Source organism: Pleurodeles waltl, chromosome 5 (assembly GCF_031143425.1).
Source record: "Pleurodeles waltl isolate 20211129_DDA chromosome 5, aPleWal1.hap1.20221129, whole genome shotgun sequence".
Lineage (NCBI taxonomy): Eukaryota > Metazoa > Chordata > Amphibia > Caudata > Salamandridae > Pleurodeles > Pleurodeles waltl.
The window spans coordinates 722,383,403-722,400,894 of record NC_090444.1 but is presented as its reverse complement, the minus strand read 5'-3'; the positions used below and the strand labels follow the sequence as shown (position 1 = coordinate 722,400,894).

Here is a 17,492-nt window from a genome sequence, read left to right as displayed (position 1 = left end):
CACCACTTCTGTATGTAGATGCTATTTGTGACCTGCGATGCACCAATTGCTGAGTTTGTCCACCCTGGCGTTCAGGGATCCCATCAGTTGTTCTACGACCAGGAAAATGTCATGATGTTCCAAACCTGTCTAGAGGTGCAGAGCCTCCTGGCACAGGGTACACAACCCAACACCACAGTTTGTTGCATTATCAATGGCCATGGGGTTGTCTGTGAAAGCCTGAACCAGCCTTCCTTTGATGGATGGATGGATGGAAGGAAGGCTTTCAATATGAAACAAATAGCTTTCAACTCCAACAAGCTGATGTGGTGCTGAGATGCCCCCGGAGACCGTAGTCCTCTGATCTCCACCTCACCCAGATGGCCACCCCAGCCCAGGAGCGACGCATCTGTCAGCAATGTGGGCTCTGGGTGGGGAAGAATAAAGGTCTGCCGCTGATGCAACTGTAATTTGTCAGCCTCCATTGAAGCTATTTAGCAGTTCTCTCTGAAAAATGAACTAGGTCAGAAAATTTTCCCTGATGCTGCACTCACTGGGAATTCATGTCCCACTGCAGCATCGCATATGCATATCGGGTGTGTTGCACAAGCAGAATGCGGGAGGCCATAAGGCCTGGCAGCCTCAGAGTCAGTCCCACCAAAAACCAGGATAGAGAACAAAGCATTAGAATCAAAGCCTGAATATCCCAGATTCGCTGCTCTGGAGAGTAGGCGCGTAACTGCACCATGTCCAGATTAGATCAGATGAAGGGGAGCGTCTGAGAGGGAGTCAGGTGTGACTTTGGCATGTTGATAGTGAACACCAGCGAATATAGAAGATTTGGTGTAGTCTGGATGTACGCAATGACAACCTGGGACGAGCCCTGGTGAAGCCAAAGTGGAGCATCTTAAATTCAAATTAATCATGGCCCACCGTGAACCTCAGATAACACCTATGGGTTGGCAGGATGAGGATGTGAAAATACACGTCTTGCAGGTGCTACAATCCAATCTCCAGAATCCACGGTAGACAGAACCTGAATCAATGTGAACATTTAACATTTCTCTTTTTTCAAGAATTTGTTCAGAGGGCACAGATCTAATATAAGGGGGAGCCCTTGTTCCTTTGTTGGCAGCAGAAAGTAGCAACCACGCCCTACTTATGGTGCAGGTACCTTCTTCATGACTTTTTCACTAAAGTGCTTACACTTCCTGAAAAAGTTATTCTTGGGATGGTAAAAGAGGCTGAGGTGTTTCCACAAATGGTAGGGTGTACCCCTGCTGCACAATCTAAAGCACTCATTTGACCGATGTAATCGCCAACCATTAGGGCAGGGGATGCCAGATACAGCTGCCTACAGCATGGCTGTGCTGGATGGAGGGCACGCTAAAAGGGCTTGGAGGCTGCAGCAGCCAGAAGGCGGGGGACTGTGCAGCAGATGCTGGGACTAGCTTCCACCTCCTTTTTGGACTACCGAGCTCCGTTCTCAAAAGAACGGGACAGCTGCTGAACTGGGTACGTTTGATACTATGGATGCTCAAAGTAGCTCCTTTCAAGATTGCAGTAGGGGAGAAAGGACCCTTCTATGGCCAGGTTGAAAGAAAAAACCAAGGGATCTGGCAGTGACCCTCCTCTCGCATAAGTGCTTAAGCACCGCATCAACCTTGTCACCAATTAAGCAGCAGCCATCAAAGGACAAGTCAAGCAATGAAGACTGAACCTCCACCTCCCTCCCCTCTCCCAAAGAAACCAGTGGTTCACATTCAGGCATGGCTATGCAGCGCAACTGTAGAAGCCATGGCTCTACCCAGGGAGCCCGTAGTGTCTAGTAGGGACCAAATGGCGAACATCGCATCCCTGCCATTCACCAAAGCCTGGTTGAGAATGACGTGGCGCTCTTAGAGTAGCAATGAAAGCAGCTGTGCAACCAAATCCCACAACCCATGAGAATAGTGTCCCAAGAATCATGCAGTGTTCAGCGACTGTTGGAAGAAAAGATGTGCTTCGCAAAGGTGTCCAGACTCCTGGATTCCTTATCTGGTGGTGTAGAGGGGAACTCCCTTGGGTAACCTTCACTGTTGAGGCACTCGGGAAGAGGAAAGGTGAGTCTTCCGGTACGGTGTTGACGGGTAATCAGTCAGTGCACAGCAGCCCCTCTGCATGGTTTCACTGAGAACACCAGGAGCACGTATGTGAGGGTTTCATTAAAGATGAGCATGGTTTCTTATGAGTCCTGGCAGGGTGAAGCATCTCTGTCATGATATTGGCCTTGAACTCAATGACCGGCAGCTGGAGACCAAGCACCTCTGCCACCCTCTGCATCACAGTGGCAAAAGGTGTGCCTTCCTCCGAAACCTGGCCTAGAGGGGAAATCATGCCAGATTTTGGGGAGGTTGCCAGGCCACTGGTATCAGCCAGCTCTTTACACTAGTTGTTGTCATAAGGGTCCTCAAGGGGAACATACACCTCCTCCCCATCAACCCCTTCACGGCCATCAGGTTGGCATCGGGGTGTGATAGTCGACTTGTCGTAAAGCAACGTCAAGGGTGCCGGGAATGCACTAGAGGGGACGGTGCAGGGATGGGTAGAGGCACATATGGCAGCTTTGGTCCCGATCCTGGGGTGGATCCAGAAGGCCTGGCTGGTGTGGAGTGCAAACCTGCATGGTAACCCAGCAGGGGCACCTCTCAGTTCCGTGAGTCCAAAGGTGTTCAGGAGGGAGCTGGTGGCCCTAAGGTGGCATGCATTGCGTGATAAAATTATTTGAGTTGGGCAGGTGTCTCTCTGGTGCAGGGAAAGTTGGGGTAGCACAGAATGGGCGCTTACGTCGGCTCCTCAGGTGGCGTGTGGGAGCGAGGCATGGACGCACAATGTCGAGAAGGAGAAGCCTAAGAGTGCTTCAACCTCTTCTACTTGTGCTTTTAGACTTATCTGACTTCGACTGGAGATATTGGAGCGGGAAGACGCTTGAATGAGGGAAAGACTGGAATCGGCTCCGGGGGACAGACCGAGAATTTCAGCTGGACGGAGAACAGCACAGAGCCTTCTTTTGCCGCACGACTAAGAGCTTCATTGCCTGCTATCAAGTCGAGTGCATTGACTAGTACTCGGCGCAGGCCTTTGGATCATGTCCGACCCCAGGCACCAGAGACATATCAAGTGGGCATCTGACAGACATCTGCCTATGGCAGTGCCCACAAGGTTTGAACCCAGAAGGTGTTGCAGGGGATATGGTGTCCTAGCACATGGAGCAAAAAGCTTGCAAAGGTCGACAAAAATAATTTAAAAAAAATATTGGTCAAAAAACAACATAGGTAGCTCTCTGGCTATACAATGTTGGCATTGAATGTAAAGAACTGATGTCAGTGTGGCGGGGTGGTCCGAACACGGAGTAGACTGCCACCTAGCAGCGTGCAGAGGTACTGCTCACGATATTCCAGATCCTGTCGGATGCCTTGGGAAATACTCTAAGGTGAGGAATCTGCAGTTAGAAGTCTCTATCAGAATGATCAAATCATTTCACTAAGCCAACCAAACAGCTACTATTAAACATAGCTTTAAAAATACATTAATATTTATGTATATATTTCACAACACTAAAGTATACAGCACAAATGCAAACTCATTTTCCGTTCAAACCCACCCATACCGCACCCATACCAGGCACACTCTTTGAAGCAGCGTACCTTTCCATGGCTTTAGCTGTATAAGGCAAATGCATTTCAATACTGTGTTCATCTTCATCTGTTGACAACGACATGCGCTCAAACATCCCCGTCTTCCATAAATCACCATAAACTGAAAAATGTCAGAAGTGAGTATTACATTCAAAGCATGAACATTGTATCAGGTCATTTTGCACGGTAATCCAAATGTAAAAAGGGAACACTTTAACAAAATCACTTGCCAAAGGGATATAAGTAGCCAGAATAGCAAACAAGTGATTCTTTTGGTCTGATATTGCTCCAAAGTTATTTCAAATTGGTAATCTATAAACTGCCTCACTTCTCTGCCAATGTTTTATTGGCAGCGCAAACTGAACAAGGTTCTTTATACAATATCTCTACATAAATTCCAGGGATGTGGCATTCTTATCGTCCGATAACCAGCACGATTGGAGTCAGCAACAATAAGCTTACATGATTATTTTGTCCACTGGACAAGAAGCACAACCCACTGCAGCAGAAGCTCTTTAGCAAATTATGGCTCTGTGAAGAACAAGGTATTTACCCTCAATGACACTCTTTATGGTGGATACTCAATCTAACCACTGACTCCTCACCTTCAGAACATCCTTAGGTGCCATAATGGATATAGATGTTTTTTCAACATAGCTTCTGCCCGCCAGTAGGTGCCGCTATGCAGCTCCGTGTAAACCCAGTTCCACCTCAAAGTGACGGCTGGAGGGGCATACAAACATTACTATAGAGTGTTGACATAAGTTTCTTTCTTGATATTTCCAACGTCCTCGGATGCAGAGCCCACAAGCCATTTATATGTGCCAGTGCGCAGATCTCTCTTGTACCTTGTTCGATGGAAAATAGGCATTTACACAGAATAGGGAGGAGGGAGAGCATTGAGGGATCTGTGGTTAAACAGCGTATCCACCAGAAATTAGTGTTACTTAGGTAATTAACTTGTTCTTTGCATAGATACTTCTAACTGCAGATTCCTCACCTTTAGAATAGATGCCAAAGCAGTAGCTTCACAGATGGTGGGTTAATGGGAAAACTAAGACCAACAAGTCCTGCAGGACTGAAGAGCCAAAATATCTTTTCAGTCAGACCTGGCTATGAAAGTAGTAGTGCTTCAAGAATGTGTGCACTGATGCCCATGTTTCAGCTTGACAAATATCAAGGATCAGAACTATACAGCTGTGGCAGAATGGGCCCTCGATCCTTCTAGAGGCTCTTTCTTGGCCATTGTGTAGCACTTATTAATGCACAGGACTATCCACAAGGAGAAACAACTTTTCTAAACAGCCTTGCCTTTCTTTGCCTCGGAGAACTCCACAAATTGCTGATCGCCCACCAATGGTCTTTGGTGCAATCAATGTAAAAACTCAATCCCTTTTTGTGGTCCAAAGGATGGTGTCTCCTCCTTTTTTGAGGAATGAGATAGAACACTGGCAGTGTGATGGACTGTTCACCAAGAAAGAATCACAATCTTTGCTAGGGAAACCACACTAGTCCTCAGCACCAGTTTGTCCTGAAAGAGGGTTGGATAGGACGGCTAAACCGAAAGAGACTAAAGCTGACTTACAAGATAAGCTGAAGTTATTGGAAATGTGCATCAGCCCCAAAGGGGTGCAAATAATAAGAGCGGGAATTTAAGATCTCAAAGTGGCATCACAATAGGTTTAAGAGGGAACTTATGGACTATGCCTTGAAGAAATCAGATCAGGTGATTTTAAAAAGGACAGCTAACTGGTAAATACAAAGAGGCTAACAAATAACCTTTACTGGTGCCCACCGCAAGTCCCTGCTGGGCTAAAGACACAACAAACAACAATACATCAGACAGTTCGGCCTGCAGCAGGTCCATATTATGGGTGCCACATCAAGCCACAAACTTGTCCCAGCATCTGGCATAAAAAGAATTGTTGAAGGATGCCTAGCAGTAAGAGAGATCAAATGCAGGAAACTGTTGCTGGTCAATCTCTGAGCATGGAGGTGTACACTGCGTAACTGGTACAAGACTGTGCCTTGCTGCTGTGACAGAATGTTCTCTCGAAGCACCAACCTCGCCACAGGACAGATGCTCCTGCCCAGAAGTTCTGGGGACCACACTCTCCTTTCCAAATCTGGAGGCACTAGGATGAGGTTATTCTTGATCTGTTTCAGAACTATGTGCAGGAGACATAGTACTAGGAACGCATACAGTTGTCATGTGCGCCACTCTAGGTGCAATGCATTTTCAAGAGAGAACCTTCTTGAGACTCCAGCACACAATAGTGCTGACTTTGAGTGTTCTCAGCTGTAGCGAAAAGATCGAGCCAGAGATCTCTCCAGGAAGCTGTCATGTGCTACCTCTAGGTGTAACTGCCATACGTGATCAGCTAAATGTCGTCGGCTCAGTTTGTCCCCCTTGGCAGTTAAAGAGGAAAATACGTTGACAATTCAGCCAGTTCCAGAGGCAAAGGACATTCTGGTATGAGGACCAGGACTTCAACCCACCCTGCTTGCTGCAATGTTACATGGCAGGGGTGTTAACCATGAGAACCTAAACCAGACTCCCTTTGATGGCTGACAAGAAGACTTTCAATGCCAAGCAAACAGCCAGCAACTCCAACAGGTTGGTGTAGAGACAGGTCTCCACTGGAGGCCAGAGAACTCTGATCTTCAGCTCTCCCAGATGAGTTCCCTCCCTATCATCAATGATGCGTCTGCCACCACCGAGTAAGGTGGGGGCATGGACAGAGGTGAGCTGCTGGTCAAACTGTGGTCAAGCAGCCACCACTGCAGATCTTTTTTGGAGTCCTTTCTTAAACCTAGATGTAATCTGACAGATTCCTTTGATGCTCGGACCACTGAAATTTCAGATCACACTGCAAAGCCTGCATAGACCATCTGGCATGGGCTGCTAGCACGATGCAGGAGGCAAATATGCTAAGAAGCCTCAGTGAGCCCCTCACTGAGGCTGAAAAATAGGGACCATAGCCCGAATGTCCTGGACTCACTGAAGTGGAGAGAAGGTACGCGAATACACTGTATTCAGGATGGCTACGATAAAAGGGAGCATCTGTAAAAGACAAAAGGTTTGCTGTCATCTTGAGGTGGTTAACGACTGATTGTGGCGAGCCACTCTTAAAAAGCCAGTTGTCAAGGTAGGGAAAGACTGATATACCTGACCTCCAAAGATAAGCTGCAACCACCGCCATCACATTTATGAACACCCAAGGGGCACTGATAAGGCTGAGGGAAGCACAGCAAACTGAACATGCTCATGGCACACCTTGAACTGCAAGTACTGCCTATAGCTATGAAGCTCAGGAACAAGGAAAGAGGGGGAGCTGCAGGTTCAACGCAACCATTCCATCTGCTGGATATAGGGCAGAAAGAACCTGGGCCAGCCTGAGCATCTTGAATGTGTCCTTCCACAGGAAGGAATTGAGATCAATGATCTAATATAGGATGTAGGACTCCACCTCTTTTCGGCACTAGGAAATAGCGGGGGTAACACCCAATATGGATTTCCAAGTCTGAGGCTCTCTCTACGGCTCCTTTTGCCAAAAGAGCCTGAACATCCTGCAGCACAAATAGACAAGTGCGTCTCCCAAAGCCGCTCTGATGTGGTTGGAAGATGAGGCAGATCGGAAAGGAATGCTAGGACCTAGCCCCATTAAACTGTTTACAGCGTCATCCTCTGTCAGATGTAATGGTCTCCCACCCCTTGAGAAAATTACTGAGTCTGCCTCCCACAGGGTGGTTATGTGCCTCTAAGGTCAAACCAAAGCAGATTAGCGACTACTGCTAGGACAGGAGACTGGGAAGTTCACTGTCCCTGCGGACCTGAACGTTGTTTGCTAGATCGTTGGCTCCAAAAGGACTGATGTGCCTGTTGCTGGGGTGGTTGGCTTTGGAGTTGCCTATATGCGAAATCCCTGGAGGTGCCTCAAAAGTGGGGAAATAGTGGGGGATACTGCTTTCTGGACATGGAGAGAACGAGGAAGTGCACTGTGTGCTTTCTTTGAAGCATTCCAGTGCGGAATCAACCGTCTCACCAAACAGGTAAAAACCTGGGAAAAGACATATCCATGAGTTACGACTGAACATCACCTAAGAAGCCCATGGAGCTCATCCATCTGTGGCATTGGAGCACCAGATTATTTGTGATTACTCTGCCTAAAGAATTGATAGCATGCGGTCTGGACCTTATGACATATTTGGCTACCTACTGGCTACGCTAAGTTGTTTGTGCCAGGTTAGAACAGAATTCCCCCAGGACTTGTGGCAAGATCACAACAACCATGTGCCATAAAAAATGGGAGCACCACTCCAGCAAGCAGCTAGCATTTACTGACAGAAGTGTGAGGCTTGCACATGTGTTTCCCAAATGCCTCAATTCTCTTTGACTTTCTAACTGAGCATGGTCATAGGGAATGCGTTGGCATTAATCCTACTTTTAGAATCCTCAAGTACCAGATTCTCAGGATTATGGTGCTGCATCAAGAAAGTAGGGTCAACCAGAGCAGGTCTATCTATTTACGGGTGTGCAGGAATAAGGTTTAGCCCAGGTACCCATTAGAGTATCAGTCAGGGCTTCGCTTGAATGGCAGCAACAGCACGGACGAGGTCTGCTCAGGCTGCCAAACCTCAGCGAGGACATTGGTTTTCATCTTAAAAGACAGCAACTTTAAGTCCAAGGCTTCAGTTGCTCCTCAGATGATTACAGAAATTAGGTTGTCTCTTTCGCAAAAGGAGCAGGGGGCGAACCCAGCCTTGTGTCAGGTAAAGTGTCTAATCTACTGACCTCTTGTAGGTCCAAATAAAATTTGTCATCATTGTGTTGCAGGCACCTTTCATCCCAATCATATTCATTGTCATCAAAGGCTGGTTTCGCTTTGGTCAGGTCAAAGTCTGATTCAAAAGGTTACTGAGCAGTGGAGGGCAGCTACTAGGGAAACGTGCTGTTTTAGCTGAATCAAAGTAATCTGAGGCTAATCTCATTAGAATTGTTCAAATTTGCAACTACAATTAAAACAGATTTGGTTCAAAGTCGGACAGGATAACAGGATCGTGATCCTCTTCTGGCATCGTGGCCAGAGTCAACATTCCAGGAACAGAAATGGATCTTGCTGCCAGATGTAGAATCGCCTCTGAAGTCAGAGCTGAGCTCGAAAGATGTTTCAGAAGACACTGATGGATCTTCTAGCAGTAGCCCGACAGGAGATCCGGGCTGATCTCTCTCTCAAGGAGGAGCTGGAAAGGTGCCAAAAATTCATAACAAGGCTTCTTTGAAAGCCTAATTCTGTTGTAAATGGCCATGGAAAATCGGGGTGCATCGGGGCAGCTGCAGAATTGGCACCTTAACAGGGGACCAAGATAGAGGGACAGCTTAATATCCTACTTCTTAGCGGGAGATTGGAGACAGTGGGACAATATTATGCTTTCCTTTTGAACTTTAACTTACCTGAACACTGGGACAACAATGAAGACCTTTGTGGGAGCGGCCCAGCGAATGGGAATGAGTCCACTCGCTCGACTTCGACTTACATGACCTTGTGCTAAGAGACGTGCAGCTTGGCTGCGCGATCCTGAATCGCCTTTGAAACCATAATGGCACGCTCCTCGCCAGACTTGGAGTTGTGGCCTGAATCTGAATCTAAACACCAGCGACACACCTCACAGGAATCTGCCACAGGCATCTGCTTAAGAAAAAACTTGTCAACTGTCGAGAAAACTTTAGGAGCTAGCTCCAGACGCACGTATAAAGATAAAGGAATAAAGGGACTGACTTCATCGCGCTAGTGTGGCGCTTATATGCAGCTCCAACCAGTACTTTTGGGTGGAATGGGGTTGATTCAGAGCTGTAACATTCCAACCACTTGCATGCAACAGCTATGCTGAAAAATCTTCCAGTTCCAGTCAGGTACCTGTGATTTTTCTGAAGGGAATTTTCTAAAGGTGAGCAAACCGCTGTTATAAGTATCCATCGTAAAGAGGATTGTCAGCCATTAAGGAAAGATATGTCTCTACATCGAGAAGTTGTTCAAAAGTGTATTTATGATTCATTAATGCTAAAGCCTTTATTATTAAGGTGAGCTCTCTAAGGAAATGCAGTGAGATGAGAGGTAAGCTCAGCTTTATTGACTATGGTATCATTATAAAAATATCTACACGCTTGCAAAATGTAACAATTTGAAGCTAATTAAAATGCTCCCAGGTTGCTCCCTTATTACATGAAAATAAAGGCCGAAGCATAAAAGCTTCCAAAATAAAAATGTACACAAAAAATATTAACTTTAAAAAAAAAAAAAAGTTTTGCTAGCTACATCAAACAGACACCCCTGCTCACTATATCCACAAAACAGAAACCACCTTCCTCAGGTGGGAAAATAATGCTGAAACGTGTTATTTGTTTTTCCCCCTCTGCAAAAAATAAATGAGAAATATTTGCACAGCTATTGGAATGGCTCGTCTTTCCCACCGGAGAATTGGTGAAAAGGTGTAAAACAATTATGGGACACATAATAAATTAAGGGCCCAATTCACATGGGCCACATACAAAATTAAGGGCCCAATTTATAGATAAAGTCACAGAAGTGCACCCGCAGGTACAAGCCCTTACATTAATGAAGATTTATAACGTTTAGGAATTCGCAATAACTTACAGAAGTAGGCCTAGGAACTATACTCCAAGCAAACAGTGATTTCTATTTTCCATGAGCAAATATACACATATTTGCTTATGCAACAATCTGCTGAGCAACTGCAAATCCACCTTCCCTCTACATGCTTTTCGCACCCTGAAAAAAGTCTTACTCCCTGCTTGTTAGAGGTAAATTTCTAACATTTTATCATGTGGAAAAACATTGAAGGAGGGAGTGAATATCCTTAAATACATACCATTGTGGGTGTGTACAGACTCAGACATTCCAACCCTGAACTGCCACTTGCGCCTACTTCCAGCCCTGTGTAGTCCCAATTAATAGCTGTACGGTCGATGCACTGGTAAATATGCAGCCATATAAACTGTTACAGAGTGCTAATACCTTGCAAGTTTGGGGAAATTAGGCGTTTATACCCATAGAATGGGGAATAATCATGCAAGCCCAGTTTTACTAGGTGACATTCTGTCTCTATCTCCTTTTCTGTACGGATTTTCACTCACATTTACCACCTACTCTAAGTGGGGTGGGGGAAAGAAGGGGATGCTGGCTTGAGTAGGTGAGGCTGTAGTCAAATGGGGGTGCTCCCCTGCACCATGGCTGTGCAGACAGTGGCAGAAAAAACAGCTGCAATGCAGCTTTTTCAGGCTGGTAAAATCGCTTTGGGATTTTCCAAAAACTGTGCATGTTGTTCCCACACCTGGTAAATCAGGGTGCGGAAACAACAACCTACTATTGATTGAGTGAAGTGGAATTCCTTATGGCAATTCCACTTGACTCATAACCAGGGTCTATGTAGATTTGCAGTACGGTGGTAAAATCAGAACCTTGCTGGAATCCAGACCCTAATATAACATGAGCCCTGGCATAACAAATCTATTATCAAAGCTTTTATATTTTGAGAACAGTTTTAAAAGCACATGTTTGTTCATACAACCTGATAAAAACTGCATTGCCATACATTTCACACAAAATGGCTAAATCAGACTGCTCACAGGTAGTTATTTGCGTGTCAATTAAGCTCTGAGTGGTATTCGTTACTTGCTCTCCTTTTAAGATTAAGTCACACATTTATTAGAGATGGGGTTTAAAGTGAGGTATGGGTGGCAAGCAAATAAAAGCTAAAAGGAAAAAAAGAGGGGCTACATTATTAAAACGACACATAAATAAACAGGCTTAGTGAAAACCAATGTCAAACATGGTCACTCACTGGAAACCTATCTTGAAAGAAAAAACTTGTTTGCATGCAATAAATCCATATATATTCACCTACCATTCAGAATAACTGTATTGTGCTAAAAAGAGCTTTACTAAAACTAACATTACAATACTTTACTCTAGAAAGCAAACACAGCATTTCACTACATACACACTGCCACCAACCAGTAATATTCTTTGAAGCTGTCCTGAAAATAAAGATGCCACAAATCATAATTTTTATAAAACGCGAGTTAGGGCAATGGAGCTTTGATACCACAAATTATCATTACTGCAGTTCTTAATTACCTCTAAATCCTTGTTCATGTAAAGACCAAAAAAAAGAGAAATTGCGGTAAAAAAGCATGGAGACAAACTGAGACTCTGTCCTAACATATGTTTATACACAAAGCTGTATGATCATCTGAAGAGAGGACCAAATTAGAGGACTATATATAACTACCTTGAGGGCATACTCAAACATCACAGAGCTCCCTAGGCGTATGTATCTTGATCAGCTTGTAAACAAATACCCTCTAAATGCGAAACATTTAACTATGGGGTATGCATGTTGGATTTGGCCAAAGGCTACACAAACTCAACGTGTGAAATTCTCTTCTGCCAGGCAGAAATATGGATGGAGAGGAAGAGGAAGGACAAGTATGTTTTCTTTGAAAGCAAAGTATTATTCTTCATGCATTAACAGTGATGCTGAGGGACATTAGACTCAACTGGACTGCTACAACACCGACCAGCTCTTTTTTGAATCAACCGAAAAGAAAAGCAAGGCGCTTTTGACTACTTTCCAATGCAGGGGTGTGGAATTTATTAAAATATCTACTTGTCCAGGGGACAGGTTGCTTCTCAAATCTACTTGTCCTGTAAAAAGATCTACTTGTCCCTTTGGTGCCATGTAGTGTGGCGACAAATTATGGCAGCAATTAATAGCCTCTCTGATTATGCCAGGGCTACTACCATAGTAGGGCTTGAATACTTGGAGTTTCAATCCCTACTGTAGCAATTTCCTTATTTTGCCACCTTTCTGCAGATCTGCATACTTGGGCTGGAGGAAGCAGTAAGCAATAGTTCCAGGGCTGGAATGCCTTTGAGTCTGCAAACCTATTAACCTGAATGTTTTAAAGATTTTTACCAGCTTCTCTCTAATATCTTCCCATAATAAGAAAGGTTGGACATTTACTCCTGACAATGGCAGAATTAGAACTTCTTCCAGGGTTGGGAAGAAAGTGGCTGGAGGGAAAATGAACTTGCAAATGCTCAATAGATTTTCACATGAGCAAATCTACACATCGTATTTACCCACGCTAAAATACAGTTCACAAATATTTTATAGGGGTACGACATATACCATGGGTGCACTTTTGTGACTTTCTTTAAGAATTTGGGGCCACAAGTAGGTAGGTTCAGATTTGTGACCTGCAAATTGCGAGTCGCAAATCCGAATGTAGGATGGTGTCCTTGACACCATCTGTGATTCGCAAGGGCTTCGCAAATGCCCACATCATGAATAATCATGAGGTGGGTCGCAATTTGCGACCCCCTCACGAATGGTGGCCTGCTGGAGACAGCAGACCACCATGTCTGTGACTGCTTTTCAATTAAGCAGTTTTTTTTGTAATGCAGCCTGTTTTCCTTAAAGGAAAACGATATGCATAACAAAAACGAAAAATGAAACGTTTTCGTTTCATTTTTTCAGAGCAGGCAGTGGTCCACAGGACCACTGCTTGCTCTGAAAAAATGTTTACAGTGACATTCACAATGGGAAAGGGGTCCCATGGGGATCCCTTCCCTTTTGCGAAAGTGTTAGCACCCATTTGAAATGGGTGCAAACTGCGATTGGTTTGCGTTCGCGGTCACAAAACAATCCTACATTGCACTGCGAGTTGCAATTAGGAAGGGAACACCCCTTACTAATTGCGAGTCGCAAACCCGTTTTGTGATTCGGTAACCAGGTTACTGAATCGCAAAACTGGGTTTGTGCATCGCAATGTGCTTTTTGCACGTTGCAAACAGCGAAAGTCGCTGTTTGCGACATGCAAAAAGCTACCTACATGTGGGTCTTGGTCCCTAATTAGGTCTGGTGTTAACAAAGACATTTTGTTTTTATTAAACTTCTATTTCTCTCTCTTTCGGCTGGCTTTACTGTGAGTGATCGCATTCTGCTCTTCCACAAGGAGCATATTGTCACACAAAGTAGTTTTGTTCAGTGTCAGGAACTACAGTGGCAATCAGTGACGTAACGAAACTGGAGGGTGCCCCTTTGCAAAGAACATGAAGGAGCCCCCTCTCCAGACTCACTCAGGGCAGGTGCTGTGCTGACGGGGCCCCCTGCAGGGCGGCTGCGGGGCCTTTGTTATGCCACTGGTGGCAACGTGTGCTTTAAGAGTTCAAAAACTTTTTTGGGGGGGTTTTGCCAATGTTTGTTACAATGTTGAGGGCCTGGTAGCTCCCACAACAATAAAGTGTTACAAAAGCCATGTCAAAACAAGACACGCATTGATGAAACTAAAAGATGTCAGATCAGTTGGCTTTGTCAGTGTTTGTTTATTTTCATGCTTCCCATAATCGTGTTGAAAATGGTTACACTGATTTTCCATTAGAAATATTTTTGGGAAATACTAGCATGCATCAACACATTTTACTAAATGACACTTCATTTGCATATAATCAGAGAGCATTCTGGGAGCATTATACTTAGCCCCTTAGCCTAAACTTTTCAAACGTGTGTACACGTTTTTTTTTTGTTTGTACTGGAACCAACGTCAGTAGTGAAGTGTGACCTTAAAACATTTATTTACAGCACGCACCCTAATAATGAAGGCTTTCAAATAATGAACCATAAATACAAGTTCGAACAGCATTATCTTTTGGAAACACATTACCTCAACTGCAGAGAGTTTAACTCTCTGTAAACAGGCAGCCAAAGGGTTTGTGCTGCAGGGGGTTGGGCCTACTTGTCCCAAGGACAAAGTAAACATAAAAACTTGTTGCCCTTGACCCCAAACAAGATGTCCCGGCCGTCTCTCTTTCTCTGAGAGGTTACATGAATGCTGCCAGTTTTTCCAACTGCTTGATCTCCAATTACAGACCTAAAAGAGACCTGAGCTTTATTAGTTAGCAGAAATATTGAGAGGGTTCTTTTAGCATGGACAGAGTAGCTGTGCCTGGCACCCCATGTTAAAGGTACCAGAACCCTGATTATGCTATTCCTTTTGGCAGCATTTGACACTGTTGATCATGGTCTACCCGTTTCTTCCATACAAAATGGAAAATACTTAGAACTCTCACATAGCATCAACACTTTCTAAATTCTCCCTTGTCATCTTTCTTAATCTCATCTATGCACTGAATAATTTCAACCCTTTTGCAATCGCACTGGCATAATAAAGTATCCTTAATATTACATTTCTGTTCCTCTTGCTTAATGATGCCAGTTTTCGTTAATAAGGCTCCGCATTTCCTTAGGTGCCTCCCCTTCTGAGTTATCGATAAGATCTCTTGCTGAATGGGAGCTCTGTAGGACTTCCAGCTCTAAAAAGACCTCAGTAGATGCCAGTTCTACAGACATGAAACAAAGGCTTCCAATCGGTCTCTAAGAACTGTTTGTGATCCTCCTTAAGGCCTCCCATAAATGGCTTGCACAGTGAGAGGGGCAATTTGTTCAAAATCAAAACACACTGAAAAAACGTAAGGAGAGAAATAAGTAGCGGAAAAACACAGCACCATCCAAAAGCACCGGAGAAGCCAAGGCCTGTGTTTTCTGCTTTATATAGGAAAAATACAGGAACAGGATGCATCAGTTTGCAACATGCATATGATGGTTTAGACCTCATGAGAGCAAACAACACTCATGAACAGGTGCTCCATAGCACTTAAAGTGGCAGCATTCTTCTAAAGATGAGTTTGCCTATCCTCACTGGTAAGTCAAAGCTGCTGAAAAAGAGAGAGGAGGATGACTGAGTAAATGTCTCCCATAAACTAGGGACATTGTTGAGAATGCCTGCACCTGGAAAAGGGACAGAATTCAGTTTATGCATTTTCTACGCAAAACAGACTTGGGGTTTCCAGGGTCTCAAACAGACATAACAAACATCCCCTGAACCTGAAAGAAGGGAGAAACTAAAGATTCGTAACCCCATTGGCTTGCTTTCTCAGGAAAGGATTGACTAATCTTGAATCCTGGAAAAAAAATATCCTTGCTTCCCACAGGCTCAAGCTGTTCCTAGACTGAAAGCTGCATAATATTCTTCAAAAACAGATAACTGAGTTTCCAGGGTACTTACTGTCCCAAAGAACCAAAACAGGTGGTACAAAAGGCATGATTGTTAAAAAGCAGAAAACCTGTTTTTCCTCCACGTGATTCCTGAACACAATTGAATGAGAGCCACCTGAGAGGAGGGGCTTTACATCTGCATTAAGTAGGAAGGAGAACAGTCTTCAAGGCATACAAAAACTGACAAAATCGAATATTCCTTGACAAAGGCCACCCCAATGTCTTGTTGGTTTTGAGACTAAGAAGTTTTCACCTTGAAGAAGGTCAAAGCATGTGGGAAATTAATCAAACAGTCTTATTTTATAAATAAAGAAACAGCACACCAAAAGAGCCACTTCTCTGGCAGTTAATAGATTTGGATGTGTTTCAATGTTCAGAATCCATATGTACCCAGGAAATGGGCAAGAAACAAAGTTGAACAAGCTGGTGAACAATCTGCTGCTGTTCATGGATGCTCAACGCGCAAGTCAAGGGATTCAAATGGTGTAAATCAAGAGGTCTGACACATTTCTTGTAAGTGGAAAGTAAACATTGAAGGTGTGGAAGAACTTCAGGCACGCCACATACTTACTACAGGAGTGCACTTCTGTGAAAGTCTCCATCCACAATATGTAGCAACTCATGGGCAGAAAGATCTGCATGCGACATGGCAAGGCGTAAAAATAAGTGTAAAGAGAAAAACATAGGTATTAAGGAAAAGGCTCTAAAAGGTAAGACTATGAAAAAAGAAAGATGGAAAAGATTCTTAGGCATAAATGCAGACACTGAATTCATCCTTGCAGGTCCTTTTGTCCAGCATGCATTGAAAACGAGGCAAAAATCAAGAGGCATGTAGAATGAACATGCCGAACAGTCAAAAGCCAATCACAGGTCTTCTCTATCTATAATGCCCCTCACAGCATCAAGGCATACAATTCTAGTAGATGGTATGTCAGGGAAATACTATTCAAAGTATCTAGTATGCAAAGGGAAGTTTAAACTAAGCAGAAATGTACATCTTCTTATCCCCTAGTGAATCCTGCAAATAAGAAAAAGGTCTGTGATTTTCCACGAATTCATCTTAAATATCATTGCCACAAACGGTGATTTCATGAAACATCTTACTTTACCAAAACACCCTTCTTTTGTACCACTTTTTTCTCAAACTAATAGGTATTTGGATGTAAAGTGGATACGTAAATGTACACTTACAGCACAAATACTCTAGAAGAATGATAGCCTAGTGCAAACTATAGCCACATTTGAAACTATAGTTACATCGCGTATAGGCAATGCCTGTTGGGATATTTCTTGCAGCTCACAGCCAGAATTATCGAGAGACACGCTCTTAATTAAAAGAAATATAAATGTGCACACTACAGTATATGCCTCGTCTACACCCCTGAGCGTTAAGCAAAGTTACTTACTCTTTTGATCAATGTGCAGGTCATACAGAGGCGTTCTATAGATATCCACAGTGGACAGTGCACATCGAGAGAGGGGCACGTGATGGGAAGGACCAAGGATGAAAATTCGTCTTCTGGAACAATGAAAAAATAATTTATCTGCAAAGGCTTGCTTCAAACCGATTTTAATCACAATCACAATTAGGATGGTGCAAGCTTAGAACACAGAGGCACTTTCGAAACCCAAAATCCAAACCATCACCACACTGTCAGAGCGCTAGAAACACTTTTCCAGCACTATCGAGGATGT

At 44.1% G+C, this 17,492-nt stretch overlaps 1 protein-coding gene across 1 annotated transcript in view; it reads right to left on the bottom strand.

Annotated features, from left to right (window-relative positions):
- MEMO1 (mediator of cell motility 1) overlaps nt 1–17,492 on the bottom strand; it is a 198,675-nt gene that overhangs the window by 59,497 nt on the left and 121,686 nt on the right. Inside the window, exons 4-5 of the mRNA XM_069234683.1 lie at nt 17,204–17,316; nt 3,666–3,777 (exon numbers count right to left, since the gene is read on the bottom strand). Of these exons, the coding sequence (XP_069090784.1) occupies nt 3,666–3,777; nt 17,204–17,316 (225 nt within the window). The remainder of the gene's footprint in view (nt 1–3,665; nt 3,778–17,203; nt 17,317–17,492) is intronic.